At 39.4% G+C, this 18216-nt stretch overlaps 1 protein-coding gene across 1 annotated transcript in view; it reads left to right on the top strand.

Moving 5' to 3' along the window:
• Nucleotides 1-18216, top strand: part of LOC137981991 (hemicentin-1-like) — a 41677-nt gene that overhangs the window by 7507 nt on the left and 15954 nt on the right. The window contains exons 7-26 of the mRNA XM_068829009.1: nt 333-587; nt 2886-3146; nt 3492-3749; nt 4111-4371; nt 4717-4974; nt 5376-5636; nt 5983-6240; nt 6564-6824; nt 7170-7427; nt 7760-8020; nt 8366-8623; nt 8937-9197; nt 9581-9838; nt 10043-10309; nt 11107-11367; nt 11962-12228; nt 13968-14321; nt 14937-15065; nt 16425-16452; nt 16820-16889. Of these exons, the coding sequence (XP_068685110.1) occupies nt 333-587; nt 2886-3146; nt 3492-3749; nt 4111-4371; nt 4717-4974; nt 5376-5636; nt 5983-6240; nt 6564-6824; nt 7170-7427; nt 7760-8020; nt 8366-8623; nt 8937-9197; nt 9581-9838; nt 10043-10309; nt 11107-11367; nt 11962-12228; nt 13968-14321; nt 14937-15065; nt 16425-16452; nt 16820-16889 (4745 nt within the window). The remainder of the gene's footprint in view (nt 1-332; nt 588-2885; nt 3147-3491; nt 3750-4110; nt 4372-4716; nt 4975-5375; nt 5637-5982; nt 6241-6563; nt 6825-7169; nt 7428-7759; nt 8021-8365; nt 8624-8936; nt 9198-9580; nt 9839-10042; nt 10310-11106; nt 11368-11961; nt 12229-13967; nt 14322-14936; nt 15066-16424; nt 16453-16819; nt 16890-18216) is intronic.

Genomic DNA, 18216 nt, shown 5'->3' with positions numbered 1-18216 from the left:
TTAGCTTTTCAGTGATCCCTGGAAATATTTTTTAAAAATTGTCGTTAATAATCGGAAGAGTAAAAGCAGGAAAAAGAAAATTTATTTTACAGAAATCATTGACGAATAGCTATAACTCCAAAATTAAGAAACATATATCGAAAATACTGTTTAGAAAATTGTGATTGGTTTTCATCCAAAAATGTCATAGTTCGACATGACTCCCATATAGTGTGCCCAGATTTCCATCACCACTTTTTAATTTGTTTTGAAGACAGCTTTTATTGGAAAGATAATACGTGGGAGAAGGGGTTAATATCTACTCACAAATACAATGGCTTTTACCTTTGTAGACCCTCCAAGAATAGAAACCACGCAAAGCAATCAAACGTTGAACGAGAGTCAAGACCTACGGCTGAAATGTAATGCATCGGGAAATCCAAAGCCAGAGATTGTTTGGACGAAAAGCCCCGACTCCACCCCTCTGGACTCAGTCGAGGGTGTTCTTACCATAAGAAGCATTAACAAAAGCGATTCTGGACTTTACCGGTGCATGGCTAGCAATGGGTTTGGAAATGATTCAATTATCACTACTGTTATAGTAAATTGTAAGTGTGAGGCAAAAATCGGAACACAAGAATCTCACGTAAAGATTATTCAAGATTTCGTATTCAGCGATTAGAGGTGCTATTTTGCTGACCATTATCAGAATCAGCGTATTCCTCGGTCTCAAAGCACACAAAGGCGTATTCTGAAATAACACTCTAAGGGAACTGCTCAAAACTACTATACTCGAACAGGACCCACCTTTGGGGTAGGGGGTTCTCAAAGACACCACCTATCTTCGAACTTATCACATGAACATTATCAACAACATTTTATTGGCTTTTAAATTTGAGTTGACACAGGAATATTCAGCTAGCAAGAGTCGGCATTACTAGACAAACAAGAAAAATGAGTTTTGAATTTCACTGTAATTTTTTACTGCTGGATAGAGGGGTGGCTATGCAATATAGACACCATCTTTTGACGTTAAGGAAGGGGGTGCAGGCAGACACCACCATCTATTTTGTGGTTTGGTGGGTCCTGTTCGAGTGTAGTAGTTTTGAACACTTCCCTAAGACATACATTTTTGTTTCAAATTAATTGAGTATCCTCATTTGAATTTGTATACGCAGGTTTTAGTTTTTATCCCTACAATCATTTATTTGTCCCTAAGATATCTTTTGTCTACGGATAGTTTCCGCTTTTTCCCGTCTTTCTTGTTTCCTCCTTTACAGTACCGACTTCGTTATGTCCATTGAGAGACCTGTCTTGCTATTTTGAATGTCAGGCTTTCGTATATATGTATAGTCGACCACATTTATTGCCATTAGTTTTGTAAATGTTGTATTTGGTTAATTCATATTTGATTTCTCTTCGTGTTTCTTGCCGAACATCTTCTGTATTTAATATCTTTATTATATTACCTTAGTGAATCTAGCGCGGTGACTGAGTCCGCGAACGCAGACGTATTTCCGGCGGTCGTTTCTCTCCCCCGACTCCCGGAAATACGTCTGCGTTCGCAGTGTAGCGCAGTAAAAGGTGAATTCGAACAACTCCAGCCTTTTAAATGCACATGACGGTGTCCTGGTTATAAAAACGATAAAGAAAACCGATTCTGGAGAATATCAATGCAATGCTACTAATGGAATTGGAGAAGATGCTATTGCCATTTTTACTGTAGTGGTTAACTGTAAGTTTTTTAAGTAAAGAGAACCCAAGGGTATTTGAAGGATTTGAAGTACGACGGATAATAACATAACAAGAGCATGATCTTGGAAAAGGTCATTGGATTTGGGACATTTTACACCTCACCTCCTCCTTGGCCAGTGGATCATGCAAGAACAATCCAATATTATAAAAAGCAAGAGAAAATACACGGCTCAGTGGATCATCATATTTTGCTATCCTAAGGACGTTCGCGCTAATTGTTTGTGCGCAATTTTTACTGCGCAGGTAACGCGACTGCAATTTGTCACGCATTACTTCAAACATTAGTTAAGATCTTATGGCGACAAAAATGGCGGAGGAAAATTTCCAGGTCGGCTAAAGAATGAAGAATGGCACATTTATTTCCAATTCATCTTCAAAAACGCTCGTTCAGGATTAACTCTAATGTCTACGACATCCCCAGTGGCATGAAATTATCTAAAAAACCCAGTCCTATATTTCTATACACAGAAACCTTCACTCTAATATATTATTTTTATGATTTTCGACGGACGAGTAGATGAGCATACGTGTCGTTATAATGACCTATCTATCGAAATTAGAGCATTTTTCCCTTGCCTTTTTCTCCGAAACAAAGTCGTTGACCCTCAACTTTTTTCATTTTTGGAATAAGTAATTTATGACCTAACTTCAGACGAGAAATGAAGCAAATTTCAATGTGGGAAGATTTTCGCGCGAACGTCCTTAAATCTCCAAGATAGCGCGAACAAAGACCAAGAAACTTGCCTAGCGTGAAACCTTCTTTGCTTTATGTGTAACTTTCGGAGGCTTAGGTGACCAGAAATGTGGATAAAAATCATGCCACTTGTTGATCGCGTAGTATCATTAGTATAAGAAGAGACCTGATTATGCCGAGGAAAAAATCCTCGCGATAAAAATATCAAATACATCATTTGAAAAGTCAGAAAAAATAAGTAAATGGGTTGGTATCAACAAAAAATAAACTACTAATGACCACGTGATATTTCCGTTTCAATGAACATACCAAGAGCGGAAAGGCGGAAGCCAGTCTCCAATAGGAGGCCATGCTTGAAAGTAAACTGCCAAGCACATTAGTAGCTCTCTAACCATGTATACACTTTGTAAAAATATTTTGCTACGTGTCAGTTATTCTTCTACTTTGAACTCTGCAGACGCACCCATCATCAATCCTCTGACCAAGAGATTTAATGTCACCGAAGGAAACGATGTTGAGCTCGACTGTATTAGTGATGGAATGCCTCTTCCAGTGGTCACGTGGACAAAAGTTGGCAAGGTCTTAAATATCTCACACTCGGCTGATGGAAGGATCAGCATCATCAAAGCTACCAGAAAAGATGCTGGTATTTACATCTGTACAGTCACAAACGGCATCGGGAAACCGGCAAAAGCTACAAGATACCTCAATGTTTTCTGTAAGTCGATAAAGTAAAGCCAACGGGTAAAAATTTGGAAAATCCCTTTGGCATTTCTTTCTTCGCCCAAAAGGGGTCATCATGAAAACTTTCTGAGATAAAGCCTTTCAGATCGTTTCGCTAATTAATAATTCAACCGGACGCCTCCTGACATGCTATTCGATAAAATTCTTTGCTGGAAAAAGACTGCAACAGTAAACAGAGAAACCTTTTGAATATTGCTTCCGAAGTGTAACGCAATGGCACAATAATTTTTTGGTGATTTTAAGGGCAACTTCTTGTTGCAAAGTTACGCCATAAAACGAATATTTTGCAATGCCTAATTGCCTTGTCTAATCTTTCTAGATCCTCCAAGCATAATCAATACACATAGCAATCACACAGTTACAGAGCAGCAAGACTTGCGACTCAAGTGCAACGCAAGTGGAAATCCACAGCCAGAGATAATTTGGACGAAAAGATCAAACTCCACCAGGCTTACCACAGTTAGGGGTGTTTTGGTTGTCAAAAGTGTGAAGAACAACGATTCGGGGGACTACCAATGTAAAGCTAGTAATGGAATTGGAGACGATGCAATTTCCATTGTCACTATTATAGTCAACTGTAAGTCACAAACTGACAACTAGTAAAACCAACCTCTACACAATTAAAGAAAATATTTACAAAAACAGCTAGTGCACAGCCTCTATGATGTTCATGGTGCTTAACCCGATAGACGAACGGTTAGTGGCGAATTCACTTCGACAAAAAAAAAAGAACACATTTCCCAAGTCACTAAAATCAATCTTCCGTTCGTACTTTCCAAAATAAGCAGTGGTGCTTATCATTCTAGAGATCTACGCTGTCTTATTATTATTATTATTATTATTACTATTATTATTATTATTATTACTATTATTATTATTATTATTATTTATTAAGTATTTGGAATATATGGATCTTGGCATTTCTTTGTAATCTCCAGACGCACCTGCCATCAATCCACCGACCAAGAGATATAATGTCACTGAAGGAAACCACGTGGACCTCGCCTGTACTAGTCATGGGAAACCTCTTCCTATAGTCACGTGGACAAAGATTAGCCAGGCATCAAGCGATTCATACCCCTCTGGTCAGCAGCTTGCCATCACGCATGCTAACAGAACCGATGCTGGGACATACGTGTGTACGGCCACAAATGGCATAGGGAAACCGGCAAACGCTACAAGATACCTCAATGTTTTCTGTAAGTCGATAAAGTAAAGCCAACGGGTAAGAATTTGGGAAATCTTTTTGGAATTCCTTTCTTCGCCCAAAAGGGGTCATTATGAAAACTTTCTGAGATAATGCCTTTCAGATCGTTTCGCTGATTAATAATTCAATCGGATGCCTCCTGACATGCTATTCGATGAAATTCTTTGCCGGAAAAAGACTGCAACAGTAAACAGAGAAACATTTTGAATATTGCTTCCGAAGTGTAACGCAATGGCACAGTAATATTTTGGTGATTTTAAGGGCAACTTCTTGTTGTAAAGTTACGCCATAAAACGAATATTTTGCAATGCCTAATTGCCTTGTCTAATCCTTCTAGATCCTCCAAGCATAATCAATACACATAGCAATCACACAGTTACAGAGCAGCAAGACTTGCGACTCAAGTGCAACGCAAGTGGAAATCCACAGCCAGAGATAATTTGGACGAAAACATCAAACTCCACCAGGCTTACCACAGTTGGGGGTGTTTTGGTTGTCAAAAGTGTGAAGAACAACGATTCGGGGGACTACCAATGTAAAGCTAGTAATGGAATTGGAGACGATGCAATTTCCATTGTCACTATTATAGTCAACCGTAAGTCACAAACTGACAACTAGTGAAACCAACCTCTACACAATTAAAGAAAATATTTACAAAAACAGCTAATGCACAGCCTCTATGATGTTCATGGTGCTTAACCCAATAGAGAAACGGTTAGTGGCGAATTCACTTCGACAAAAAAAAGAGAACACATTTCCCAACTGACTGAAATCAATCTTCCGTTCGTACTTTCCAAAATAAGCAGTGGTGCTTTTCATTCTAGAGATCTACGCTGTCTTATTGTTATTATTTTTATAATTATTATTATTATTATTATTATTATTATTATTATTGTTATTATTATTATTATTATGATTATTATTATTATTATTATCATTATCATTTATTAAGTATTTTGGAATAATTTGATCTCGGCATTTCTTTGTGATCTCCAGACGCACCTGCCATCAATCCACCGACCAAGAGATATAATGTCACTGAAGGAAACCACGTGGACCTCGAATGTACTAGTCATGGGACACCTCTTCCAATAGTCACGTGGACTAAGATTAGTCAGGCATCAAGCGATTCATACCCCTCTGGTCAGCGGCTTGCCATCACGCATGCCAACAGAAGCGATGCTGGGACATACGTGTGTACGGCCACAAATGGGATAGGGAAATCGGCAACAGCTAGAAGATACCTCAATGTTTTCTGTAAGTCGATGAAGTAGAGCCAACTAGATAGAATTTGGGAAATCTCTTTGTAATTTCTTTCTTCGCTCAAAAAGGGGTCATTATGAAAACTTTCTGAGATAAAGCCTTTCAGATCGTTTCGCTGTATATTAATTCAACCGGACGCCCCCTGACACGTTATTCGATAAAATTCTTTGCCGGAAAAAGACTGCAACAGTAAACAGAGAAACATTTTGAATATTGCGTCCGAAGTGTAACGCAATGGCACAATAATATTTTGGTGATTTTAAGGGCAACTTCTTGTTGTAAAGTTACGCCATAAAACGAATTATTTGCAATACCTAATTCCCTCATCTAATCTTTCTAGATCCTCCAAGCATAATCATTACACATAGGAATCACACAGTTACAGAGCAGCAAGACTTGCGACTCAAGTGCAACGCAAGTGGAAATCCACAGCCAGAGATAATTTGGACGAAAACATCAAACTCCACCAGGCTTACCACAGTTGGGGGTGTTTTGGTTGTCAAAAGTGTGAAGAACAACGATTCGGGGGACTACCAATGTAAAGCTAGTAATGGAATTGGAGACGATGCAATTTCCATTGTCACTATTATAGTCAACTGTAAGTCACAAACTGACAACTAGTGAAACCAACTTCTACACAATTAAAGAAAATATTTACAAAAACAGCTAGTGCACAGCCTCTATGATGTTCATGGTGCTTAACCGGATAGACCGTGAACGGTTAGTGGCGAATCCACTTCGACAAAAAAAAGAAGACATTTCCCAACTGACTGAAATCAATCTTCCGTTCGTACTTTCCAAAATAAGCAATGGTGCTTATCATTCTAGAGATCTACGCTGTCTTATTATTATTATTATTATTATTATTCTCTATTAAGTGTTTGGAATAATTTGATCTTGGCATTTCTTTGTGATCTCCAGACGCACCTGCCATCAATCCACCGACCAAGAGATATAATGTCACTGAAGGAAACCACGTGGACCTCGAATGTACTAGTGACGGGAAACCTCTTCCAATAGTCACGTGGACAAAGATTAACCAGACATCAAGCGATTCATACCCCTCTGGTCAGCGGCTTGCCATCACGCATGCTAACAGAACCGATGCTGGGACATACGTGTGTACGGCCACAAATGGGATAGGGAAATCGGCAAACGCTACAAGACACCTCAATGTTTTCTGTAAGTCGATAACGTAAAGCCAACGGGTAAGAATTTGGAAGATCGCTTTGGAATTTCTTTCTTCGCCCAAAAGGGGTCATTATGAAAACTTTCTGAGATAATGCCTTTCAGATCGTTTCGCTGATTAATAATTCAATCGGATGCCTCCTGACATGCTATTCGATGAAATTCTTTGCCGGAAAAAGACTGCAACAGTAAACAGAGAAACATTTTGAATATTGCTTCCGAAGTGTAACGCAATGGCACAATAATATTTTGGTGATTTTAAGGGCAACTTCTCGTTGTAAAGTTACGCCATAAAACGAATATTTTGCAATGCCTAATTGCCTTGTCTAATCTTTCTAGATCCTCCAAGCATAATCAATACACATAGGAATCACACAGTTACAGAGCAGCAAGACTTGCGACTGAAGTGCAACGCAAGTGGAAATCCACAGCCAGAGATAATTTGGACAAAAAGATCAAACTCCACCAGGCTTACCACAGTTGGGGATGTTTTGGTTGTCAAAAGTGTGAAGAACAACGATTCGGGGGACTACCAATGTAAAGCTAGTAATGGAATTGGAGACGATGCAATTTCCATTGTCACTATTATAGTCAACCGTAAGTCACAAACTGACAACTAGTGAAACCAACTTCTACACAATTAAAGAAAATATTTATAAAAACAGCTAGTGCACAGCCTCTATGATGTTCATGGTGCTTAACCCGATAGACCGTGAACGGTTAGTGGCGAATCCACTTCGACAAAAAAAAGAAGACATTTCCCAACTGACTGAAATCAATATTCCGTTCGTACTTTCCAAAATAAGCAATGGTGCTTATCATTCTAGAGATCTACGCTGTCTTATTATTATTATTATTATTATTATTATTATTATTCTCTATTAAGTATTTGGAATAATTTGATCTTGGCATTTCTTTGTGATCTCCAGACGCACCTGCCATCAATCCACCGACCAAGAGATATAATGTCACTGAAGGAAACCACGTGGACCTCGAATGTACTAGTGACGGGAAACCTCTTCCAATAGTCACGTGGACAAAGATTAACCAGACATCAAGCGATTCGTACCCCTCTGGTCAGCGGCTTGCCATCACGCATGCTAACAGAACCGATGCTGGGACATACGTGTGTACGGCCACAAATGGCATAGGGAAACCGGCAAACGCTACAAGACACCTCAATGTTTTCTGTAAGTCGATAACGTAAAGCCAACGGGTAAGAATTTGGAAGATCGCTTTGGAATTTCTTTCTTCGCCCAAAAGGGGTCATTGTGAAAACTTTCTGAGATAAAGCCTTTCAGATCGTTTCGCTGATTAATAATTCAAGCGGATGCCTCCTGACATGCTATTCGATGAAATTCTTTGCCGGAAAAAGACTGCAACAATAAACAGAGAAACATTTTGAATATTGCTTACGAAGTGTAACGCAATGGCACAATAATATTTTGGTGATTTTGAGGGCAACTTCTTGTTGCAACGTTACGCCATAAAACGAATATTTTGCAATGCCTAATTGCCTTGTCTAATCTTTCTAGATCCTCCAAGCATAATCAATACACATAGCAATCACACAGTTACAGAGCAGCAAGACTTGCGACTCAAGTGCAACGCAACTGGAAATCCACAGCCAGAGATAATTTGGACAAAAATATCAAACTCCACCAGGCTTACCACAGTTGGGGGTGTTTTGGTTGTCAAAAGTGTGAAGAACAACGATTCGGGGGACTACCAATGTAAAGCTAGTAATGGAATTGGAGACGATGCAATTTCCATTGTCACTATTATAGTCAACTGTAAGTCACAAACTGACAACTAGTGAAACCAACCTCTACACAATTAAAGAAAATATTTACAAAAACAGCTAGTGCACAGCCTCTATGATGTTCATGGTGCTTAACCCTATAGACAAATGGTTAGTGGCGAATTCACTTCGACAAAAAAAAAATAATCACACATTTCCCAGCTGATTGAAATCAATCTTCCGTTTGTACTTTCGAAAATAAGCAATGGCGCTTATCACTCTAGAGATCTACGCTGTCTTATTTTTATTATTCTTTATTAAGTATTTGGAATAATTTGATCTTGGCATTTCTTTGTGATCTCCAGACGCACCTGCCATCAATCCACCGACCAAGAGATATAATGTCACTGAAGGAAACCACGTGGACCTCGAATGTACTAGTGATGGGAAACCTCTTCCAATAGTCACGTGGACAAAGATTAACCAGACATCAAGCGATTCGTACCCCTCTGGTCAGCGGCTTGCCATCACGCATGCTAACAGAACCGATGCTGGGACATACGTGTGTACGGCCACAAATGGCATAGGGAAACCGGCAAACGCTACAAGACACCTCAATGTTTTCTGTACGTTTATTTACTTTAAGGTTTACTCATTAGCTAATAAGATTTAATACTGATTTCCTGAGAAATGTATTTCTAATTCTATTAGTACAGACAAGAAGGGCGACAAAAGAAGCAATTCCCAAAAGTTAAGCTTATTAGATGATTGGCTGGGTGTATTTAAGCAATGCGTGCAAAACACTTTTTCAGGGTCTAGCTTTATTTATAAGACGTTGTCTATCATAGTCAACTCTGTAGGAATACTCAAAGCGATCATAAAAATGTCACTTTCGAATATTTGCCCAAGAGAGACAATATTCTGGGGCAACAATTCTTGAAAGATAATCTGTACGAGAATGATCGTTTTTTTTTCCTTTTAAAGTCAATAGTTTTCTTCAACTTTTTAGATCCTCCAAGCATGATCAAGAGACAAGATAGTCAAACAGTGAACGAGACGGACGACCTGCGCCTTGTATGCATCGCGAGTGGAAATCCGCCACCAAAGATAACATGGACGAAAAGACCTAGCCCCTCCCTGTTAAACTCCACGGACGGTGTTCTTGTTGTGAAAGGTGCGGTGAAAGCCGATTCTGGATATTACCAATGCAAGGCTAGCAATGGAATTGGAGAGGATGCAATTACTACCTCGTCCGTAATGGTCAACTGTAAGTCACAATTTTTGAAGAAACAAGAACAACAAAACTTACCATGAATTCATCTAGTAGGATAGTTTTCATAATAATAGTCGCGGCGACTGCTGACGTTTTTACTTTCTCAATCATTCTACCACATCAGTAAGAAGTCAACAAAACATCATTAGGTGCCGAATTTTGGGGGAAAAAAGCTATTGATTGTTCTTTTTTCTACAGACAAACCAAGAGCGACGAACCTAACATCGAACGTGGAAAAGATGGATAATGTGTTTGAGGGACAGACAATAACATTCTTTTGCAGCGCAGACAGTGTTCCACCTGCTGTATACGAATTTCGCTTCAAGAGGGAATTTCTCGGTTATTCCAAAGATGGCGTGTTCGTCATTCAAAACGTTAACTCTTCACACAAAGGGGAATATGAATGTGTACCCAGCAACATTCTCGGCACCGGAGACATAGCGGCCATGAGCCTCAACGTGTTGTGTACGTGTCGGAATGTAGAAATATTTTCCACTTTGATAACGTCTTTGTTTACATTGATTTTGTTTCATTAAAGGCTGGTTTACACATGGTACGCAAGCATAAGCATAAGCAACATACGCAGGCGCATTAACTTGTTGTTAATTAGTGTCTTTTGTTCTAATGAAAGTTACCCATTATCGAAACGCTACTGTGGCGTCTGCGTATGTTGCTAGTGCTTAAGCTTGCGTCGTATGTGTAAACCAGCCTTAACATACCAGTTATTTCTCACTTGCTCGCATATGGAATCGTGCTATTTACGACTGAGTTGACTTCAAACGGTAAAAGAACTAACTAAACTTTGTTAAATCTCCAGTTTTAAGCCTTTTAGCTTTGATAACGACCCAGCTATCAGCTGTCAAAAAACGGCGCCGGATAAATCTTGGGTGGCTAAGAGGCTGATGATCCCATACATTCGTGGTAAAATTTGGAATTGCTCACGTGAGGCTCAAAGTGAAATGCACTTTCAATGTACCTTCAGCTGACTAATTAGAAAACAATAGCCTTGTGCTGATGATAGGGGGTGAACATGCAATTAGACCAAGTGACAATTAACGTCAAAAGAGGATCACATTTATCTGTTCATGTTGTTTAGAATTTTAAAAATATATATTCCATGTTCCTTCGTTTTTAAAGTCTCAATTGTGGAAATAGATTTTTTTATGCAAAAGCATATTAACATCATCCTGAATGCACAAACGACGGAAGCAAATGATTGGAAGCAAAATGGGTAATCAGAATTTTTTTTCACTTTGTTTCAGTTCCATCTTTAATAGACTTTATCTCCAATCATGCAACGGCTAACGAGACTGATAACATCACGTTGTTCTGCAATGCAACGGGAAATCCTCCGGCAAACATTACATGGGCATTTCTAAATGGCTCTCATCCGACAAATGTAACAAGTGGACAAACTCTTACCCTCTATAACATCAGCAGAAGTGAAGCAGGAACTTATCAGTGCACCGCTGGAAACGGAGTAATGGCCGATGCAAGGGTCAACGTTCACGTCACAGTAAATTGTAAGTAAGTGCCGCAGCGGAGAAATTGATAAGGGTGACCCTTTGCATTTTTTTTTCATTCGGCTTTGATTTTAGGCAATTTCAAGGTGAGTGTACGATTTACTGAAGTAAACAGTTCCTTTCTTTTTGTTTCCATTCAAAGAAGCTACACTGAGTACTGGTATGGACAATCTTACACCAAAAAGTCGTCATTTCGAAAAACATTTGCAGTGAGGAAAAAAATAGACAAAAAGAAAGAAAAATGATGATATTTATTTGTGATAAGCCACGTTATGGTCCTGAACTAATTCTTATTGCAAATTTTGTTGTTATAAACATATACAAATTATCTCTACGAAGACCTTACACCTCAGGAATTAACCAATGTATCTATCGACTGAGGAACTAGACCAAAGAAGTGTTTGAGGCTTTTTGCGCTTCGGTACAGCAGAAAAACAAAGAACCTTCTAGAGTCATTAGATTTTAAGTTTGCACTAAAAACGAGGAAACAAAAAAACAGCAACAAAAACGTTGAAACTAATTGCAATTGGTATTTTGTTAACGACACTATTGCTATTAGTCTGCTTCAACTCTTAGTCTACATGTTCCTTATAGACAAACCAGAGATGAAAAACAACAATACAATGGAAATCTGGACCTGGATAGACCACGAAACCGATGTCCATTGCGAAGCTAGGGGCGTTCCGTTGCCAGATATCACATGGAGTCGTGATGGCACAGTTAGTTCTATTGTACAGTCTCAATCACGTGTTAGTACACTGAAATTCACACCGAAAACGTCGGATGATTTTGGTTCCCTCGCATGCACTGCAACAAATCTGATGGGTTCAACAACGCAGAGAGTGATCTTAAACATGCTAGGTAAGGGTGAGTTTTTAGCGACAAAAAGTTAACCTAGTAACTCAATGCAGCAAGCAATGCAGCAAGGAACAATCAAACAAGTAATCAAGTCAACTAATGAAATCCAGCGAATAATAATTAGTGACTTAAAAAGCGCATCTTAACATGACGTGATGCTCAGATGCGCAGTAAATTAAGATGGTAAATAAGCTTATAAAAGAAATTAAAGGTATATAAATATATCTTATTAAGTGTTTTGGTGTGTAATATCGTTGAGTATTTTTACGAGTTGTGCTGTATTTTGACGAGCCCGCTAGGACGAATCAAAATACAAACAACGAGTGGAAATACTCAGCGATGCGACACACCAAAACATCTAATAAGCTATTTATTATCCAACTTTTTTTTGCACTAAATTCTTAGAAAATGAATTGTAAACAACCGCGAACGGGTGACAGATTTGTGCATGCGGGGCAACGTCAGCAACTAAACTAGTCAAACCGGTTCTCTACTGTAAATGACCAAGTGTACAGATAACTAACTGTACAATATCGTGTAATATTTATACTCGTTTCGTGCATTTCATTTTGTTCAATAACTAACACAGTTGGATAATAATTATCGATACTAAAATATACAGTCAACGCCAATCGCACTCAAAGATAGTGCACGGCACCTTCAGTGGAAAGTATACCGAACATGGCTGCAAAATGCAACCAAAGCATTTCTATAACATTTCTTTAAAATCTGAATTCTTTTGTTTCACGATTTCCACTGCAATAAGATATTCTTTGAGAACATCAAATGCGATTAGCTGGCCGAGCCCGTTTCTCGAAAGTCCCGAAACTTTACGGGCCATTTTCGGGTGTCACAATTCCCTTTGTATCTCAAGAACGGAGTGGATTTAAGTTGTCAAACTTCACCGTCATTTTTCTTTTTGTTACCTTGAAAGATCCGCTTTCCAAAACGAGCGGTTGACGGTTTTCGGGCCCGAAAAGTTGTCGGAACTTTCGAGAAACGGCCACGACCAAGAGCGTACAACTTCGTGGCGTCTTTACAGACCGAGTTATTTTTAGATTCATTTTCGAGCGAAACTATACCTTTCCAGCTAATCACAAGTTCTGCATGACAAATTATTACTCATGGGATAGAGACTGGTCACTCGTGCAAGCAAGATCTTTCTTAAGAAGTCGTCTAAAAATAGCTTGATCTGTGAAAATGCCGTTACAGAGACCGTAGTATTGGAGTTGAAGACTGGTTAGGGGCTCCTGACGCGATAAGACAAGAAAAAGGTAGCAAGTATCCCGGTATACTAAAGATACTTCCATCGATTCTTCGCTGTCTCATACCGTAATTGGCCGAAGCAGAAAATGGTATAAGAACCTTGCCCCGCCCTCCACCCCCCCCCCCCCCCCTCCAACCCCAATCCCCCCAAATTTCGAACAGGCATTGTTTTTGTTTTGCTTGGGACCATTGTAAATCCCAAGAGAAACTGGAATTAGTGCTTATGCAAAATTTCGGGGGGGGGCCCGTGGGGGACAAAGAGTATTATGGTATTTTCCGACTCGGCCAATTGGTTAGGACTCTATCAACATATAACTCGCATTCTGCTAAATCCACTCAATTACGGCATTACGGGAAACATTCCAATTTTAAGTACATAACTGACAACTTTACTGACGTTGCGTCCTCCTGTACTGAAATGAGAGAACAAGCCATCATAATAATGACCAATCCAAAAATTGTCCTCGTGTTTCTAGCTGAACCAGAGGCGCCCCTAATCGTTCAGATCAATCCAGGTCTTAATGAAATGAAAATTCAATGGAAGGAATCCGTCACCGATCCCGATGCTCCTGTTCTGGAATATTTGGTGCAGCTTCGGGAGAAAAATGAGCAAAGCATGGAGTGGAGAAGCTGCACAGAAATGAGAAAGCCCCTGACATGCCTAATGACTGGTCTTCGAAGTGGTACTATGTACACTATCCGAGTTCGTGCGAGAAATGTTGTGGGTTACAGTGCGTTTACGATAAAGGAAGCTGAAACAACCTTAGATGAAGCTACTCCAACCGTTGGAGTTACCACAACAACAGAAGCGGAGGATGAACGTGATGAAGGTATAGAAAAGCAAAACAGTTTGAAGACTTTCAAATTTATAAGAATTTGTCCCGTCATTTTTTTCCTTTTGTGGAGGCACGGTGGCGTAGTGGTTACAGCGCCGACGTTTCGATTCCAAGGGTCGCTGGTTCGAGGCCTAGCTCAGTGTGTCATCGTGTTGTTTCCTTAGACAAGCGAATTTACGCCACATTGTCTCTCTTCACCCAGGTGTGTAAATGGGTACCCGCGATATACTGCTAGAGGTAACCCCGCGATGGACTAGCATCCCAGCTCCGGCCGTAATGGGCCCTAGTTAGGTCGCACGTGACTTTACCTTACCCACCTTTTTTCTTTATTGTTCCGATATATGTAAACTGGTCTTCATTTGAGGGTACTTTTCTATCTTCTTGGAAGTTCCTTTAAATTAATTAATTTATATTTATTTATTATACCAATTCGCTATTATTACATAATTACCTTATAATCAACATATAGAGTGTTTTTACTCTAACTAATTTTAACTATCCGATTACGAAAACGAAAGAAAAGGAGAAATCCAACTAGCTTTAAAAGATGTAAATGTTACCGAAAGTCACCTCGATATCTGACTGTGTTTTTTTTTTTTGTATTCTTAGATGACAAAACAATTAAGCGATTTAAAGACCAGTCGGGATTCAGTATTTATGCCGTCCTTGGAGGGGTGATAGGTACCTTGGTGATAACCATTGTTGTCATAGCAAGACAGAGGCGAAAGTGTGGTCGCGGTATGTGTTGTCAAGTATTTTTGCATGACTTTCATCAAAATGTGACTTTGGTCCACTTCTATATTTCATTGATGGTGGAAAAACAATATGATCGCCTGAGAAATACTTGTCTTGTAACGTCGTTATTAATTAATTAACAAAAATTCATATCAACATAACTGTACAACCTCTCACGTCACAAAGACCACGTGGGCGCATTATCACTCTCAGAAAACTGAAAAAATCAAGTTATGAAAACTACTTTCAGAAGGGCAAAAAGCTTATTGGTGAGAGCACTCGCCTCCCACAATGTTGCCAAGGTTCGATTTCTGGACTCGATGTCAAAAAGACTCCTGTTTTCTCATAGGCAGCCCAAGCTCGGTATACGATTTATAGACTTTGTATGGGAAAACATACTTTGAGCTGATAAATGCTAAAATACGCTGTAAATGTAGAAATAAAGTTCGCTTACCTCTACATTCGGTTGTCCTCGTCTTTTCTGTGCAATCGGAGGGCAAATTTGTGTCCGTTTTAGACGGGTTTGTGGCTTTCGAATTTTTGCGATGTCGTTAGTTGTCATTTCCCCTCATAAAGAGAAGAAAGGCTGGTGACTCGCGGCGATCTCGTCCCACAAATTGCTCTCGCATCACAAACCAACGGTCCGAATCACCATAAAAACACCACAGCCTTAAGCCCAGATAAATTTCTTATCACATCAACTCCACTCCGGGACCACACAACGATGTTTGGCGGATAAATTCCAAATAATGTTCGCCTTTCTATAATCTTCCCATCCGTTCAGCTAGATGTGTGGCTACGGCCGTTATAGCTTGATGGCGATCGTATTACACTCTGCACTCTCATTGGACAATTTGAAACACTTGGGAAATGACAACTAACGACATCGCAAAAATTCGAAAGCCACAAACCCGTCTAAAACGGACACAAATTTGCCCTCCGATTGCACAGAAAAGACGAGGACAACCGTATGTAGAGGTAAGCGATCTTATTTCTACATTTACAGCTTATTTTAGCATTTATAAGCTCAAAGTCTATAAATCGTATACCGAGCTCGCGCTGCCTGTGGTTTTCTATGTTTGCTTCAACAACGTGGAAAAAATGAGGACAATCTATTTGGATGCAGTATGCCGGTTCGTTGTAATTATGAAATGAATATTTGCTACTTGTTCCTTCTCCTTCCTTTTTCTTCAACTAAAATAAAAGTGACTATGACAACTGACAATAAAAAAATGAAACAGAAAGCCCTAAAACGCTATCCAAAAATCAGTACCAGGCCGCAAGAGTGTGGATGATAACTTCTATAACTTCAACAAACTTTAAAGTAGAGCTAAAATTTAAGCCTTCCTTCTACTTTTTCAGCTACCCTGAACAAGACAGCAAATAAGAGGTAAGTGGCGAGTGGCGTGTCTGAGAGTTTCCGGCAATTTTCTAAAAAATAATCTCCATGTGTCCCATAAAGACCAATGCATGCAAATGGCTAGCTGTTAAGTAATACGGACATAACCCAGGAAGAAATCTATTACCAATGGCACATAAAACAACAATTCAAACTGACCCACGAAGCAAATTAGTGGCCTTCTTATGACTTTCGATTTGTCCTTCACGCCCCCCCCCCCCCCCACCCCCCAAATCCCAACCCCATTTCACAAATCCACAACCTAAGATATTTATCATAACAGAGGTTAGATACAATTGTTAACGGTTCCTATGCCATATAATAATTACATCTTTTGAAGTGTTTGCTTTCGTTAAAGCCTAAAGGACGAGGAAAATGGACACGATAATGAAGCTTACACAGAAAATCCCGCGAAAAAGGAAGAAGAGGTAAGAATGCACTTTCTTGTGAATGTAATCCAAATTTTGGCCTTGAATATCAGTCAGTTCAATAGGAAATAGGTATGGTGGAAATATTAATTCAAAATGAAGCATAGATAAGAAAAGACAAAAAAAGGACTAAGAATCTCAAGATGTCTTAACTGTAGAATACCCGGCCACTCCAATACACTTCGAAAATTGCGGCTACGTGAGTACGCGGCTACTCTATTACGCCCAAAGGCGCTAACTGCGGCAACGCAGATACGTGGCAGCTATCAATCTCGACCCAGATCTGATAGATAGTCTTCTTTGGCCTCAAAAGGAGGCATTTCTATTAAACCGCAAGAATTTAAATCTGGTTCTACAGTATCTGGAGCGATCGGTCATTCAAAGCTCAGGTGACTGACACTTGATCATACAAGTGGCCACCCAAGAACTAGAACTCTTACTTGAGAGTCAAAAACTGTTGGTAAAATTACTTAGACCGGAAGTGATTCTGTATTATCGATCGAAAGTGAAAATATTTTGTAAACAGCGTGCCATCATTCTATAGTGCTTAAGTAATTTCAGTCACCACATCCTAAAATAAAATTGATTGAGCCACTTCCAATTAAAATTTGGAATGTTTTCTTTCATTATCTTGAAGGATCAAGTGTGAGAAAGAGGTCAACTGAACGGTCGACTGTCTCTATCTATCGTATGAGGAATGTCTGATGGTTATCCAGTTTCTTGGTGGCCTCCACGTAAACTGTCAGCATCCGAAAAACACCAAAGGAGTGGCACTATTTAATGAGGAGATCATGATCAGGCTTGGTTAAATGATGGTTGATTGAACAGGCCGAGGACTGATATTCCCAACTTTTGCCATGATTTAATTTTTCCACTTCAAAAAGTTATTGTCGTACAGCAACGTTTATATAAAGCACCAATCCCCACAGAACATTTCAACATTGCGTGCCGGTCCATTTGAATGTATATCAAGTATATTATCATGTAAACATACCCAACATTGTCTGTCGGTCCATTTTTGTTCTTGAATTTGTATATACTTCCATACATGTAAACATACCCATATGATTTCGCAGTTCGAGTAAAATCGAAACTGTAAAATTGATGTTCTAAAGTTATCTGATTAAATCGAACTGAAAGTGAAATGGCATTTGATGTTCCCTCAGACTCTGTTTTTACTTCGATACTAGCAGGAATTCAACAAGCAGTTTCACCTGAAATCCCTCTTAAACAAGAAACAATTTCAGAAATAGTGTTTCGTTTGCGGAATGGTAAGAAATGGTAAGGGGATGGGGTGGGGGTGGGAGGTGAGGGAAAAAAAGACCAG

This window comes from Montipora foliosa, chromosome 13 (genome assembly GCF_036669935.1).
Source record: "Montipora foliosa isolate CH-2021 chromosome 13, ASM3666993v2, whole genome shotgun sequence".
NCBI lineage: Eukaryota > Metazoa > Cnidaria > Anthozoa > Scleractinia > Acroporidae > Montipora > Montipora foliosa.
The sequence above is the reverse complement of the archived record's forward strand: the minus strand, read 5'-3'. Positions and strand labels throughout refer to the sequence as shown.